General features: G+C 43.0%; 1 protein-coding gene across 1 annotated transcript; it reads left to right on the plus strand.

The window, feature by feature from the left end:
* The first annotated feature begins 650 nt into the window (after nt 1-650).
* On the plus strand, nt 651-13990 carry mcm6 (minichromosome maintenance complex component 6). Its single transcript, XM_084913363.1, has 19 exons — nt 651-817; nt 9044-9152; nt 9325-9471; nt 9617-9727; nt 9977-10064; nt 10157-10318; nt 10398-10563; nt 10655-10803; nt 10891-11041; nt 11149-11290; nt 11426-11567; nt 11679-11786; nt 11919-12074; nt 12208-12336; nt 12430-12594; nt 12781-12907; nt 12993-13187; nt 13292-13431; nt 13534-13990. The coding sequence occupies exons 2-19, from the start codon at nt 9061-9063 to the stop codon at nt 13642-13644; spliced, it is 2481 nt and encodes an 826-aa protein (XP_084769489.1). The 5' UTR covers nt 651-817; nt 9044-9060; the 3' UTR covers nt 13645-13990.
* The last annotated feature ends 67 nt before the right edge of the window (nt 13991-14057 follow it).

Raw genomic sequence — 14057 nt, forward strand, 5'->3', positions numbered from 1 at the left:
TATTCTCAGTGGGTAAGATACAAATCATGAAAACTCCTAAAAAAAAAGAAAATTGGAGCCAAGCTAGCTAATGAGATGAGGGGACGATGGCAATAGAACTTTATCACAAAACCCCACACGGAAAAGGGACAGGAAAGGTGGAATAGGAATAACAAGCCTCAATCAAATGTCTTTGGTCTTAATTACCAGATGATAACTTCTGTTGTGTCAGAGCTTAAAATCACGAGTGTTTTCTGGGAATCCTGTTTATAATAGGGTGTTTCTCGGTTGCAGAGTTTAAGCAAAAAAAAAAAAAAAAAAGAAAATCAGTAGGTGGGTTGCACGGTTATTATCTGATTAACCGGCAGCTTGCATCACCATATTTAATTCATTGTCATTTAGCTGTGCGCCATCTGAATCCACTGATGCGGAGAATGGACACAGCCAATTTCTTTTGAAAAATGAAACTGCGTTTTGTACGATGCACCATCTGTCTGCCAGGTGTATCTGAGTCACATGTACGTGCGTGTGTGTGCAACAGATATAAATATTGGATGTGTGTGAATGTTTTTGCGTCAGCCTTTTGGGGGAGCAGGGTAAGATTTATGTTGATGATATAAACAGTTTGCAGTTCCTACATGAGAAAGAAGGGAGCACGAGAGGGTCAGGAGGTCCATTTCCAGTACCTTAATGCACACAAAAGTGCTTCCCACATTTCTACTTCCACTTGGAAGTGAGAGAAACAGAAGCTGGAAGTTTGTTGTGTCCTGTTTCCTGGAGTGAAGACGAAGAGAGGATGAGGAGGAGAGTTGTGAGAGAGACAGAAAGGAAAAATACAGTAAGTCGGCTCCGCGATCAAATTAACTGTGTGGCATTTTGAGCATCTCGAGGTGTAAATCATGATTACTGCGTCCTATTATTTGATCCCAGTGTATACCTGTATGTTTGCAAACCTAAAGAAGACCTTTTTGGTACCTTTTTATATACGCTGCTTCCTCCTCGCCCCTAACACATTCAAACGCTCACACACACACACCGACATGCGCCACACATACACACAATTCACTTCTATTCATAGTGTATTCAAAACAGGAAAGACTTCCTGTGGCTCATTTTAGGAAAAACAAGCAGCTTAAACAATCAAACAGTGGAGCAGCTCTCCACTCATCAACACAGAGCACTTATAAACTAAATCATTCACACTGAAGGATTTCAAAGACCTGAACCAGCTTCACACATAACCAGGTATAAAGGTGTTAAGTTATTTGTATGTGTGGAAGAAATAAATACCACATTGAGACATCATTATAGGATGGTTTCATTTTTTTTCTTTTTATGTTTGTGTATTTTAGTGCTCCAGAACCTTGGGTTTGTTCCTTCTTATAAAAGTATGCAGTGTCACTGTAGCGCAGACTGTTAATCTTTTAACTGCAGATTTGTACAGATATTCATGGTCACCAGAAGATGAATCACTTTAATGGGCCCCTCAATCTTCACCTACAGCCTTTTAGTTCTAATATCCTCAATGATACTTTCTTTCCAGTCACAGACAGCAGGTCTATAAAAGATTCTTCTGTCTTTTACACCACTCTGTCTAGTATAAATACCAAATTCTATTATGCTAACATGCTAATTGCTTAATTCTTTAATTATGTTTCAAACCTCGCTGTTATATAATTATCATGTCTAGGTTAATTTTTAACTTACATTTAATCTTGTTTTATCTTAATTAAATATGGCTAACATCAGCTAAACATCCTAGCACTGTTATTGTGAGCACGATAATAATATTAGTATTTAAGTACGGACTAGCATTAAAGCAGTTACCCTCCAAAAAGTTGATTCTGTTCATCTGGATGTAGCGTTTTGTGGGAGAAACGTTTCGTCACTCATCCAAGTGACTTCTTCAGTCTCAGCTGACTGCAGGTCTCCCCAATCTTATAAACAGTACATTTGCATAATGACTGAAACCAGCCCACTGAAGGAACAATGGGCTGGAAGGTCAGTTCCTTAATAATAATAATAATAATAAACTTTATTTATAAAGCACACTAAAAAACCAAGGGTATACCAAGGTGCTTGACAAAAATAAAATAGGAAAAGGGAGATGGGAGGGAAAAGAGAAAGGACCTGGCACGTATCAATTATAAAAACCTTGACAATCATAAGATATAAAAGTAGTTCACAAGCATAACGGATAAAAATGTACCAACGCACACCAAGTGTTAACTAGGTGGAAAGGCAAGATTAAACAAATAAGTCTTCAGCCGTGATTTAAACAGTGGCATAGAGTCAGACGTCCGGATAGCAACAGGAAGGTTATTCCATAAGACCGGGGCAGCTACAGCAATCAATCATAATTATGCAAATTCTCATGACCATTGATCAACAACCACTGACCAAAACCCACTGATCAAAGACCACTGATCAATGGCCATGAGTCCCATTCACAGAGAGTTGGGGAATGGCTGCAATCCCAGCATTGTAAGATGGCGAAAGATGTACCCTTAGGCCCCCTCCTTGATTCACAGATGGTCTTTTCCTTTTCACATAAATGGCCTCCTTGACTCCGCGCTCAAACCAGCGTTAAAGCGGTTAGCATAAGAAGAGCACTTTAACTGCTTGTTTACAATAGCTCACTAGCATGTCTGCTAGAAAACCAAAGCAAGCTCTAGCATGCTAGCTGTGTTTGTTTGACTTTTCAAATACATTTTGAAATATCAAAATGAAAAAGTTCAAATGTTACGTTACAGGCTTGACTTATTACGGTCATTAATAAAACTTTATTTACATTGTTTGGTTAACGTACAAAAGTCTTTCTAGAAAAAAGTCTTGCAGCTTTGCATCTATGTTGAAATGCCTTTGGATACTTGCAGTTATCCCACAGTGGTATCTAAATGAATTTGAATAGTCACCAGGACACAACTGCTTGGATAAATTTTTTGGACACTTGATTGTATTGGGATTTACTTTTAGAACTGCCTCAATTCTACATGGCACAGATCCGGCAAAGGGCTGGGAAACATTCCCCAGAGATTTTACTGCAGATTTGTTGGCTGCACATCCATGATATGAATCTCCCGTTCCATTACAATCCAGATGTGCCGTACTGAATTGAGATCTAGTCACAATGTAGGTCATATGAGTACAGTGAACTCACAGTAGTGTTCAAGAAATCTACAGATCTACAGACCACTCTTTGTCCTGAACATGTCTCCTACTGCTTATCTTTATGTTTCACACAACCGATGTACTAAGGCTGGGAGTAAAAGTAGGTGTCCAGTCACAAAGCACATAAGAACAGCTGTAACTGTATGAATGTGAGATACCGTAATTTTTCATCTAGTGCACAGAAGGACACGAGCGAAACAATGAAAATGTGTCAGCAGCTGAGTACAAATAAACCAGGAAACAAGTCTTTTCTAAACCATCTTTTCCCGCTCCTCTTTCATATCCTGATTGTATTTTGCCCCCATTGTACTATTTCTCATCAGTTACCAAAAGATCTATACACACTGCATGTTTTTCATCTCCATGCACCAGCAAGTTTTAGTGTACCACAAAGATGTGTACTACAGGCAGTGCTGCCTGTGTGTGGGTCTGATTATAAGAAATCATTAGTAGTAATGATGTCATAAACCCAATGATGTAACGTAATAATATTAGTATTAGTAGTTTTGTCATTTAATTTTCAAATACAAATTCAAACAAAATGTGAAAACTGTTTTACATCAAACATCAGAGCACTTTTGTTGTGGTGGATATGCCTGAGTACGTGTGAATTTGATGTGTGTGTGTGTGTGTGTGGGTGGGTGGGTGGATGGGGGGTGTGATCGTCTACAGATGGTCAGGTTCCCTCATATTCAAACACGACTGGGTTTCCTGCGGCTGAACAATCGTGGGAAAAACAGAGGTCAAGACAAAAGGAGAAATAAAGAGAGAAGGAGGCTGGGTTGCATCCAAATAGCTCACAATGACTTCCTGCTTTTTTCCTGGCAGATTAATACAATGTGACAGGTGAAACCAATAGCCTGCTGGCTGATGTTTGTATTGACTTCAGCAGGTGGAGACGTGAGAATAATGTGGGAACTGAAATAGAAATTAATAGAATAATAGAGCAGAAATGAATGTTTACCCTGACGCTGGACTGAGTTTGCCTCAGGGTGGAGTTTGTGTCCCCTGGGTGATCCAGCCCTATATTGAAAGACACCTTAAGAAATACATAATAATGTTTTATAGTTTGTCTTATGGGTATTTTTATGTGTACTATGATGTAGATCGGTAGTTTCTGTTTTTTACAGGCCCTCGAGGACAGGAGTTTGACATGTGTGGTTTAAGGCAGGGGTGTCGAACTCCAGGCCTCAAGGGCTGATGTCCTGGGGGTTTTAGATGCGTCCTTTATCCAACACAGCTGATTTTTAATGGCTAAATGACCTCCTCAACATGTCCTGAGGTTCTCCAGAGGCCTGGTAATGAACTAATCATTTGATTAAGGTGTGTTGACCCAGGGTAATATCTAAAACCTGCAGGACACCAGCCCTCAAGGCCTGAAGTTCGATACTCCTGGTTTAAGGCATTTGAGGGAAGTTATTTTTTCATGTTACTGCGTGCCATCAAACATCAAACCAATACCACATGAAAGGCAGTCCTGTTCTTGTATTAATCAGCAGGGGATGTAGCATAAAAGGAGATGAAGGAGGAAAAACCATGTGCCGTAGTCAGGGGTTACAGTGGGCCAGTGGTTTTGCAGTACTTCAGCATCTAGCGAGCCCTAAAGACGAGCGAGCGTGAAGGGAGTGATGTTTCTATCAGCTTAACAAACACAAAAACTGTTTGTGTGCAGTTTGTCTCACACTGTGTTGCTAGCTAAAGGTCCAGCTGCTGTATTTCACAGGGAGGGAAAACATAGAGAGCTAACTTCACTCAGAGATGGAGAAAGATAAGAAAGAGGACACGAGAGGAAGAAGAGGGGTTAAAGATAAGGACTGATCAGTGGTGTTTGATAAACTGGAAATTTAAAGCTTATATATAAGTCCTCGTGTTTTTAAATCAGATATCTGGTCTGTACACATGACATTATGTTTTTTCATATTGTGAAACCTGCTGCTAAAAAAACGGAGGTACACTCGCTGTGTTATTTAAAGGTTGCATGAAAATCCTCTGCAGAATAAACAGGTTAGTTTGCTGTGAGGGGTTTAAAGTAAAGAACAGTGTGTGACTGGTGCACAGTGGCTGTGGTTTCATGGTCAGAGTTAGGTTACATAAAGTGTAGCAGAGATGAATCTGAAGTTAAGCTGATGATGCTGAGATTCATTCAGCGAATTTCACCTTCATACCAATTTTATACCTTCTAGAAAAAAGACAGAATACACACTGTACTGTCAGTGTCAAGGATGGAAATCAGCCAAGACAACTCATAAATCTGCTGACATCTGGTTGAATTAAGTTGTGTACATCCACAAAGAGCAGCAGATCAGCTGATCACAGCCTTTACACTAAGAAAATCTACTGGAGCTCCCAATAGAAATTATTGTGATTTATGATTCTTTCCCCCACACTGAGCCAACTGATTTTAGGGTTCCCCACATGCTGAAGGTTTAGAGGCAACACCACCCTCTACAATTAGCAACAGAAAATAGAGCTGTTTCATTTTCTTTCTTTTTCTCTGCTCGTGTTCCTCTTACCTGATTCAAGCTGAGTACCTTTATTAGAATTCAACTTTAGACTGGAATAAAGTTTATATTCACATCTACTAATATTATTTTATAGTTACAATAATATAGCACAAGGTTCAATTAGTGTTGCACAAAATAGGTGGTAGAGATGTTCTTCAAGGAGCTACTTTTCACTTTCTTACTGTGAGTACATTTAAGAGTCTGTACTTTTTCACTTTTACTTCAGTAAAGAATTCAAACCAGGACTTACTGGAGTATTTTTGAATCTGCACTTCTACTTAAGTACAGAATGTCTGTATTTTTGCCACATCTGCATGTCACTTATTATCAGCTAACTGTTGCAGAACATAATCATGTCCACTCGGTTCCGAGAATTGCAGTCGGTCTTGCTCTACTGTTCCCCCTGTGAATTGTTCTGTTAACAAATAACTTCCTCTGCCGGTCTCTCAGAGTCATTCCAAAACATGCCCAGTATAAATGTGTGTTATGCAACCACAAATATATATATGCAACCACAAATATATATATATTAAAAAAGCTACATTTCAGTGAGTTTTTCTTTCAGAAAACCCTCAGGTTGTCCCCACTGTCTAAAGAAATTTAAATGAGAAAACGTCACGGGTCAAGATGACTGTCTGTGGGGACTCCTCAGGTGTGCCTGTACGGTGTTGAGTTCATTTGGTCTACTTTTTTCTACTTTTTTAATTCTGCTGTAACTGATGTGAATACAAGGTCACAATAGCTGTTCTTTCCAGTCTCGACGAGGAGCCACCGTGATAAAACAAAGAAGCAGGGACTGTAATGCTCTCTACAACATGGACATGATCCTTCGGTGGTTTCTGTTCCACCTCATTTTACTGTTGTAACTTTATTAACAGCACCTTTACTTACACACTTGTACTCCAACCTTCCACCAATGCCTGCTGTCCCATAGCTGCACTGTTTTAACACAACTACAACAATAGAGTGGAACAAGTATACACAGACACAAAATTAACCATTCAGCTGAAGTTGCATCTTTCTAGTCCCCGCGCAAAACTATAAATAAGAAAAACAATTTTGGAAAAATTGTATTATTTTACTGTCTGTAGTGACTGTAGTACTACTTTCCTTTTAGAAATGAAGCAATATTAACCTGCACCATACCATGGATAGCATCACCTCTGCAACACATAGATACCTAGTAGGCGCTGACACTGGCTGAGCTGACATGTAAAATAAAAAATATGCAGAAAAGTGAGTGTTCACTGCCCCCCAGTGGTCACGTGGTACATTTACAAGTTGAATCCAATTACTTGTGTCCTTGTGCACAGTTTTGACGATATACTTGTAACTTTACTCCCTTCACCTCACAAACATGAGCAGTACTTTACAAAATAATATTTACTGCAAAGCACACAAAATGCTTACAACATAAAGCACACTGCACACACATATTTCAAACATAAATGCACACAATGTGTGAGGCTGTGCGATGAGTTTTTCATCTAAACCTTTGAGGCACAAACACAGAAAAACATTCGCTACTGCATCAAATAAGTTGATCAGGGAATTTTTTTTTTAATTCAGTCTTTTATTCCCATCTAACAAATTCTCACTTCTAGCTGGTGACCTCTGGAGCAGCCTGTTTCTTTGGATGGAAACCACTAGTGGAAGAGACAAATGACATGTAGGCTTGTATAAAGCAGTTAAAACAGCTTCAACGCAGACATCTGCAGCAGTAAAATGCTTTCGGTTTTTAAATCAAAGTACATTTACTCAAACCCAAATCCCCTTTTGGTGTTTAGCATCCATTGTAAAACTGCAAAATTAAAAATAAGGGAGCGGCTGGGAGTAGCTTCTACTCAAAGGAAAAGGCTTACAGTGAGTTGTACTAGGAAAGGAGGAAAAAACGTGTTAGCTTGGCAGAGAGATTGCGCTGGGAAGGATTTGCAACAGGTTACGGTGGTTAAAGATAGAGCTGGAAATGTATTAGCGAGTGAAGAAAATGTCCTGATAAGGTGGAAGGAGTACTTTGGAGGGGCTGATGAGGAAATGAGAGGAAAGTGCAGAGGATTAGTAAGGAAGGAGTGAAAGTAGCTATGAAGAAGGGTGAGTGGACATACCTGTGGAGGTATGGGGATGACTAGGAGAAAGGGCAGTGGGTGCATTAACAAGATTGTTTAACACAATTCTGGAAAGCAAGATGCCTGAGGAATGGAGAAGAAGAATACTAGCACCAGTTTTCAAGAACAGTGGTGATATGCAGAGCTGTTGTAACTACAGAGGGAGAGTTGCTGAAGCTATGTTAAGAGGAGAAATGTGATAGTGAGCAGGACTATGGTTTCATAGCACTACAGATGTGATGTTTTCTTGGAGAGTGTTCATGGAGAAGTGCAGAGAAGGTCAAAAGGAGTTGCACTGTGACTACATGGGTCTAGAGAAAGCATTTGATAGGGTGGTGAGAGAGATACCGTGGTACAGCATGAGGTTGTGGCAGAGAAATATGTGAGGGTGGTGCAAGACATGTATCAGGACAGCAAGAGAGGGGTGAGAGTGACAGATGTGTTCAAGGTGGGGGTGAGATTACATCAGGGATTGGCTCTGATCCCCCTCTTGTTTTGATGAGGTCAGGCAGGAGTTTCCATGGAATATCAAGTTTGCAGGTTACACTGTGACAGTTTGAGCTGGATGTTGGGATTTTCACTGGGAGTGACCAGAATGGACACGATCAGGAATGAGTATATCAGAGAGGCAGGGCGGGTTGATCGGTTTGGAGACAAAGTAAGAGAGGCAAGACTGGGATATTTTGCACATGTGCAGAGGAGGGAGAGCAGATATACTGGGCAAAGGATGCTAAATATGGAGGAGGCAAGCAGAAGGAAAACAGACGATTCATAGATGAAGCTGGATGATCCAATGAGGAAGAAAGAAGGAAGAAGATGATGATGATGATAATGATGACGACATACTTTTAAATTGCCTAAATATTTTGGCCGGAAATGGCTCAAGTGCTAAGTTCACTGTGACGCTGTCAGTCAGCTCATTCTTCATTTATAGCCTATCTGTATAACGCACGTGCTCGACAAAGACACGCGCACACTGAGTTAACAGCTCGGTCTCTCCCCGTCTACAGCTGCTATTGGTTAGCACAGGAAGCGTACCGCGGGAAAACGGGCAGCAGGACTCCGCGTCGATTTACGTTTCCGCTTCTAATTGGCTACGAGCTCAGAGATATTTCCATAACGTCGCACATTGGTCGAAAGCGGCGCGCCAAACATCACGTGGTCTCGCTTTTCGCGCGAAACCGGGCTCTCTGTTGTCCGGAGCTGAGCGTGCTGTGTGTCAGAGAGGAGCAGCTCGTGTCTGTGTTTCGCAAACTTGTTTTTGTATTCTTTTTGTTATCGCAGTTTGACGGACTTGCAGCATGGATGTCGCCACCGCGGAGACTGCCGGGGCGATGGTGAAGGACGAGCTGGCCGAGAAGTGCCAGAAGTTATTCCAGGCTTTCTTAGAGGAGTAAGTAAGGCAGCAGCGACCGTGTCGTATTGTTGTCGGCCGAAACGTGCTTGGCTTGACATCGCTCTTTTAATCAGCAATTATAAGGATCGAGTGCTACTTTGATCGGCTGCTATTGGTGTCTTTTCACTGCTTTTCTTAACTCTCGCCCGCTTCCTGCGTCACCCTGCAGATTTCAGAGCGGGGATGGGGAGGTGAAGTATGTGCGGGAGGCCGAGGAGCTGATCAGGCCTGAGAGGAACACCCTACTGGTGAGCTTCACCGACTTGGAGGGTTTCAACCAGGAACTGGCTACCACCATCCAGGAGGAGTACTACAGGTGAGCAAGCCCACCAAGTCATAGGTGCTTCCATCATATCTCATCTAAATACTGAGGTGGGAGAGTGCTCTGCTGCATTTCAAACCATCAGTTCAGTGCTGTGGAAATAAGCTGTGGGGTAACCTGAAGGATTGTCTGTTTCCAGAGTGTATCCCTACCTCTGCAGAGCACTGCGCAACTTTGCTCGGGATCACGGGAACGTCCCCCTCAACAAAGAGTTCTACGTCGCTATCGAGGATCTGCCCACCAGACACAAGTAAGACACTGTTAACCAAACCACCATGTACATCTCCATTTATCTGGTCTGAGCTGCCCTTTATGCAGCTAGATTGCTTTAGTGCAAAGATAGTTGTAGAAATGTCCGCTTGGCTTGAATAAATTGGAACAAAATGGTGTTTAAGTTGTGCATGTGCATGAAGCAGGAATGATGCATCTCTCACTGGTAAATGTTAATGGGAATGAAATGCCAAATCGGATCTTTTTCCTGTGTTAAATAAATAAATAGGATCCGTGAGTTGTCCTCCATGCGTATTGGCAGCCTGGTGAGAATCAGCGGTCAGGTGGTGAGAACGCACCCAGTCCATCCTGAGCTGGTGAGATGTTTATATCAGTGAAGAAGACACAAAGTTCAGTTGCGTTACGCTTGTCTTTTGTCATTAAACCCATCCTGCTTCCTTTGGTGCAGGTGAGCGGTACCTTCCTGTGCATGGACTGCCAGGCAGTGATCAAAGATGTCTCTCAGCAGTTCAAATACTCTCCTCCGACCATCTGCAGGAACCCCGTGTGCAACAACCGCTCCCGCTTCCACCTCGACACGCACAAATCCAAGTTCATCGACTTTCAGAAGGTAACTGTGATAAAGGATGTCTGTCTGCATGGATGAATGAGTCTGATTTTGACCCTGTGTACCCTGTTTGTGTATCCAGGTGCGTATCCAGGAGACGCAGGCGGAGCTGCCCCGCGGTTCGATCCCACGCTCTCTTGAGATCATCCTGAGGGCAGAGGCTGTGGAGACGGCTCAGGCTGGAGACCGCTGTGACTTCACTGGGACCCTGATTGTCGTGCCAGATGTCTCACAGCTCAGCACACCTGGTACCTTTTAAAATTTTAACCATTTATGGTCAAAACTATGTCTTGTGGTGTTTTGTTTTGGTTCTCATGACTGTATGGATGTTACTTCCAGGTGTGCGAGCAGAGACCAGTACCCGTGTAGCAGGAGGTCCTCAGGGCTTTGAGTCTGATGGTCTGAGAGGACTGAAAGCTCTGGGAGTCAGAGAGCTGTCATACAGGCTGGCCTTCCTGGCCTGCAACGTGGCACCCACCAACCCACGGGTAAGAAGCGCTCGCCCATGTGCCTAAAAATGCAAACAGCTACAAATTTTGCTGTGTGATTACAAATGTGTGCCGTCTTTATCATAGTTTGGCGGTAAAGAGCTGCGGGAGGAGGAGCAGACGGCTGAAAGCATTAAGAGCCAGATGACAGAGAAAGAGTGGGAGAAGGTTTTTGAGATGAGTCAGGACAAGAACCTGTACCACAACCTGTGCACCAGCCTCTTCCCCACCATCCACGGTCAGTGATCGAACCCCCCGTCTAGCCTTTTTCTCCAATGGAGGAGGCTCTCGTAGTTCTTTATCAAAGCTGTGACTTGTGAGTTAAACATTAATGTGATGGTGCAGGTAATGATGAGGTGAAGCGCGGCATCCTGCTGATGCTCTTTGGAGGCGTTCCCAAGACGACCATGGAAGGGACCTCGCTCAGAGGAGACATCAACGTGTGCATTGTGGGAGATCCGAGCACTGCCAAGAGCCAGTTCCTCAAGTATGTTCCACAGTTTCCACCTTCATTGATTAGCTTTGCATAAAGCTTTTCTTTGTTCCATCTTCTGGCACAAATACTTTTCAGTGCTCTCTTTGCTGTAGATATTTGTTGATTTGAGTGTGTGTGCCTGTGCAGGCACGTGGAGGAGTTCAGTCCCAGAGCGGTGTACACCAGCGGCAAGGCCAGCAGCGCCGCAGGTCTGACGGCGGCCGTGGTCCGAGACGAGGAGTCGCATGAGTTTGTCATCGAGGCTGGAGCTCTGATGCTCGCCGACAACGTGAGTGTCATGAGTTCTGAAGAACAGTGTATTGTTATATTTAAAAAAACAAAAAAAAAGTTTCTTTATGTAATTAGTGCAAGTAAAACTTGTTAACTGGTTTGATTTCAGGGTGTTTGCTGTATTGATGAGTTTGATAAGATGGACCTCAAAGACCAGGTGGCCATCCATGAAGCCATGGAGCAGCAGACCATCAGCATCACCAAAGCCGGAGTCAAGGTGACGCTTTCAAAGCTTTACGCTTTAAACACTCGCGTTTATGCAGCACAAATGGAAGTTACACTGCTATCAAATTCGATTGCTCGTCTCTGCAGTAGAATAACCAGACTGTTCCTCCGCTTCTCTCCTCAGGCTACCCTGAACGCTCGCACATCCATCCTGGCTGCTGCTAACCCTGTCAGCGGACGCTACGACCGCAGCAAGAGTCTGAAGCAGAACGTCAACCTGACCGCTCCCATTATGAGCCGCTTTGATCTCTTCTTCATCCTGGTGGACGAGTGCAATGAGGTACATGCAAATGAGCGTAGTCTGAGCATCCTGTGCTTACTGGTTGTTTCTATTCATGTCTTTTATTTTGTCCATTTTTAAAAATATGGTAACTTAGTTGAATACTGCAGCTAACGATTTGCACCTGTCATAGGTGACGGACTACGCCATCGCCAGACGCATCGTGGATCTGCACTCCCGTGTGGAGGAGTCGGTGGACAGACTGTACTCCCTGGATGAGATCCGTAGATACCTGCTCTTTGCCAGGCAGTTCAAACCCAAGGTGGGTGTGCTGGGGTCCCCACACGCCGACACCAGCGACCCAGTTTTTACTGTTTAACACATTTCCTTTATATTAACTTTTGGACCTCCGTAGATCTCCAGCGAATCAGAAGAGTTCATCGTCGAGCAGTACAAGCGTCTCCGCCAGCGTGACAGCTCAGGGGGCGTGTCCAAATCTGCCTGGAGGATAACTGTGCGACAGCTGGAGAGCATGATCCGCCTCTCAGAGGCCATGGCACGTATGCACTGCTGTGATGAGGTACGTGCGAAGACACACAAGCTTCATTCATGCAACACTCGATACTGAGTGTGGTTGATAAAATTTAATACTGCAAAACCACCCTGAGTATCACTTTAACCAAAATGAGGGGAACAAAAAGGCATCCTTTCAAAATAAAAGGCCAAACTGTGAATTAACTCTTGCCCTTTCATCCCATGCTTCTAGGTTCAGCCCAAACACGTGAAGGAAGCGTTCCGTCTTCTGAACAAATCTATCATCAGAGTGGAGACGCCAGACATCAACCTGGAACAGGAGGATGAAATGGAGGAAGAGGAGGAGCAGCAGGAAGAAGGTACTATCAATATAGAGAAGATGTGAAATGACACCATGCATCACCGCTGTTTATTTAACGTAAACTCTTCTCTGCATCTTTGCAGGTAACGTCCCCAATGGAGTAAATGGAAACGTGGATGGTGTCATTGGCCTTACTAATGGAATTAATGGACACGCTGACGGTGTCAATGGCCACGGCGAGCCTGGGAGCCAGTCCAAACCATCTCTTCGTCTGTCTTTCGCCGAGTACAAACGCATCTCCAACCTGCTCGTCCTGCATCTGCGCAGAGCAGAGGATGGTAAGAGATGTTCCTCCCTCCAGTCTGTTTTCCACCTCATTTCCTTGTCTGCTCTGTCACTGTTCTTTTTCTTCTCACATTTTTCTTGCTAATCTGTGTTGCAGCTGAGGAAGAGGAGGATCTGAAGAAAAGTGCAGTGGTCAACTGGTATCTGAAGGAGATCGAGTCAGAGATCGACTCTGAGGAGGAGCTCATCAATAGGAAGGGACTGATAGAGAAGGTCATCCACAGGCTGGTGCACTATGTAAGTCTACCATCTTAAAATGTGAAAAGATAATGAGTCAGCGATTCTCTAAGTGCAGACATGTTCATTTATACGATCTCCCACACAAATCTCTTCCTCAAGGATCACATCCTCATCCAGCTGTCTCAGGCCGGACTGAAGGGCTCAGAGTCTGCGAGCACAGAAGAGGAATCTGTTCTGGTTGTAAACCCCAACTACATCCTGGAAGACTAAACTCCTGTCCTCAAATTGATCCCTGCTTCTTTGTGGCAAACAAGAGTTATTGTTCATAGTGTGTTTAATGCTCATAATGGTGGCATTGGAGATGTTTTGCTGCTGTACAAAGATACGAGGATTTATCTAAACATTCTTTAGATTTAAAAAGACAAAAAAAACAGATGTAAATATACTGCCCTCTTCTCCAGCTGTTTATTCACTTCTCTTTGACTTAGTTTATTGGTGACTTTGAATAACTGTATATTATAAGCATACATCATGGTTTACGTCCATGGTTTAAAGTGTTTTTGTATTATAATTATGATTTTGTGAATGAAATGTTGGAACAATAAATAAAATGTTGAAAAACACAAATTTGCTTCATGTGTCTTTGTGTTGTTGCCTGCGACATTAAAATAATACAAAATCTA

The sequence above is a fragment of the Perissodus microlepis genome, chromosome 18, assembly GCF_051167445.1.
Source record: "Perissodus microlepis isolate ML-2025 ecotype Zambia chromosome 18, ASM5116744v1, whole genome shotgun sequence".
NCBI lineage: Eukaryota > Metazoa > Chordata > Actinopteri > Cichliformes > Cichlidae > Perissodus > Perissodus microlepis.

Coding starts and splice junctions, on each gene's coding strand:
- mcm6 (XM_084913363.1), top strand. CDS start 9,061: ATGGATGTCGCCACCGCGGAGACTGCCGGGGCGATGGTGAAGGACGAG. Junction 11,787..11,918: donor TCACCAAAGCCGGAGTCAAG/GTGACGCTTTCA, acceptor TTCTCTCCTCAG/GCTACCCTGAACGCTCGCAC. Junction 12,075..12,207: donor TGGTGGACGAGTGCAATGAG/GTACATGCAAAT, acceptor CACCTGTCATAG/GTGACGGACTACGCCATCGC.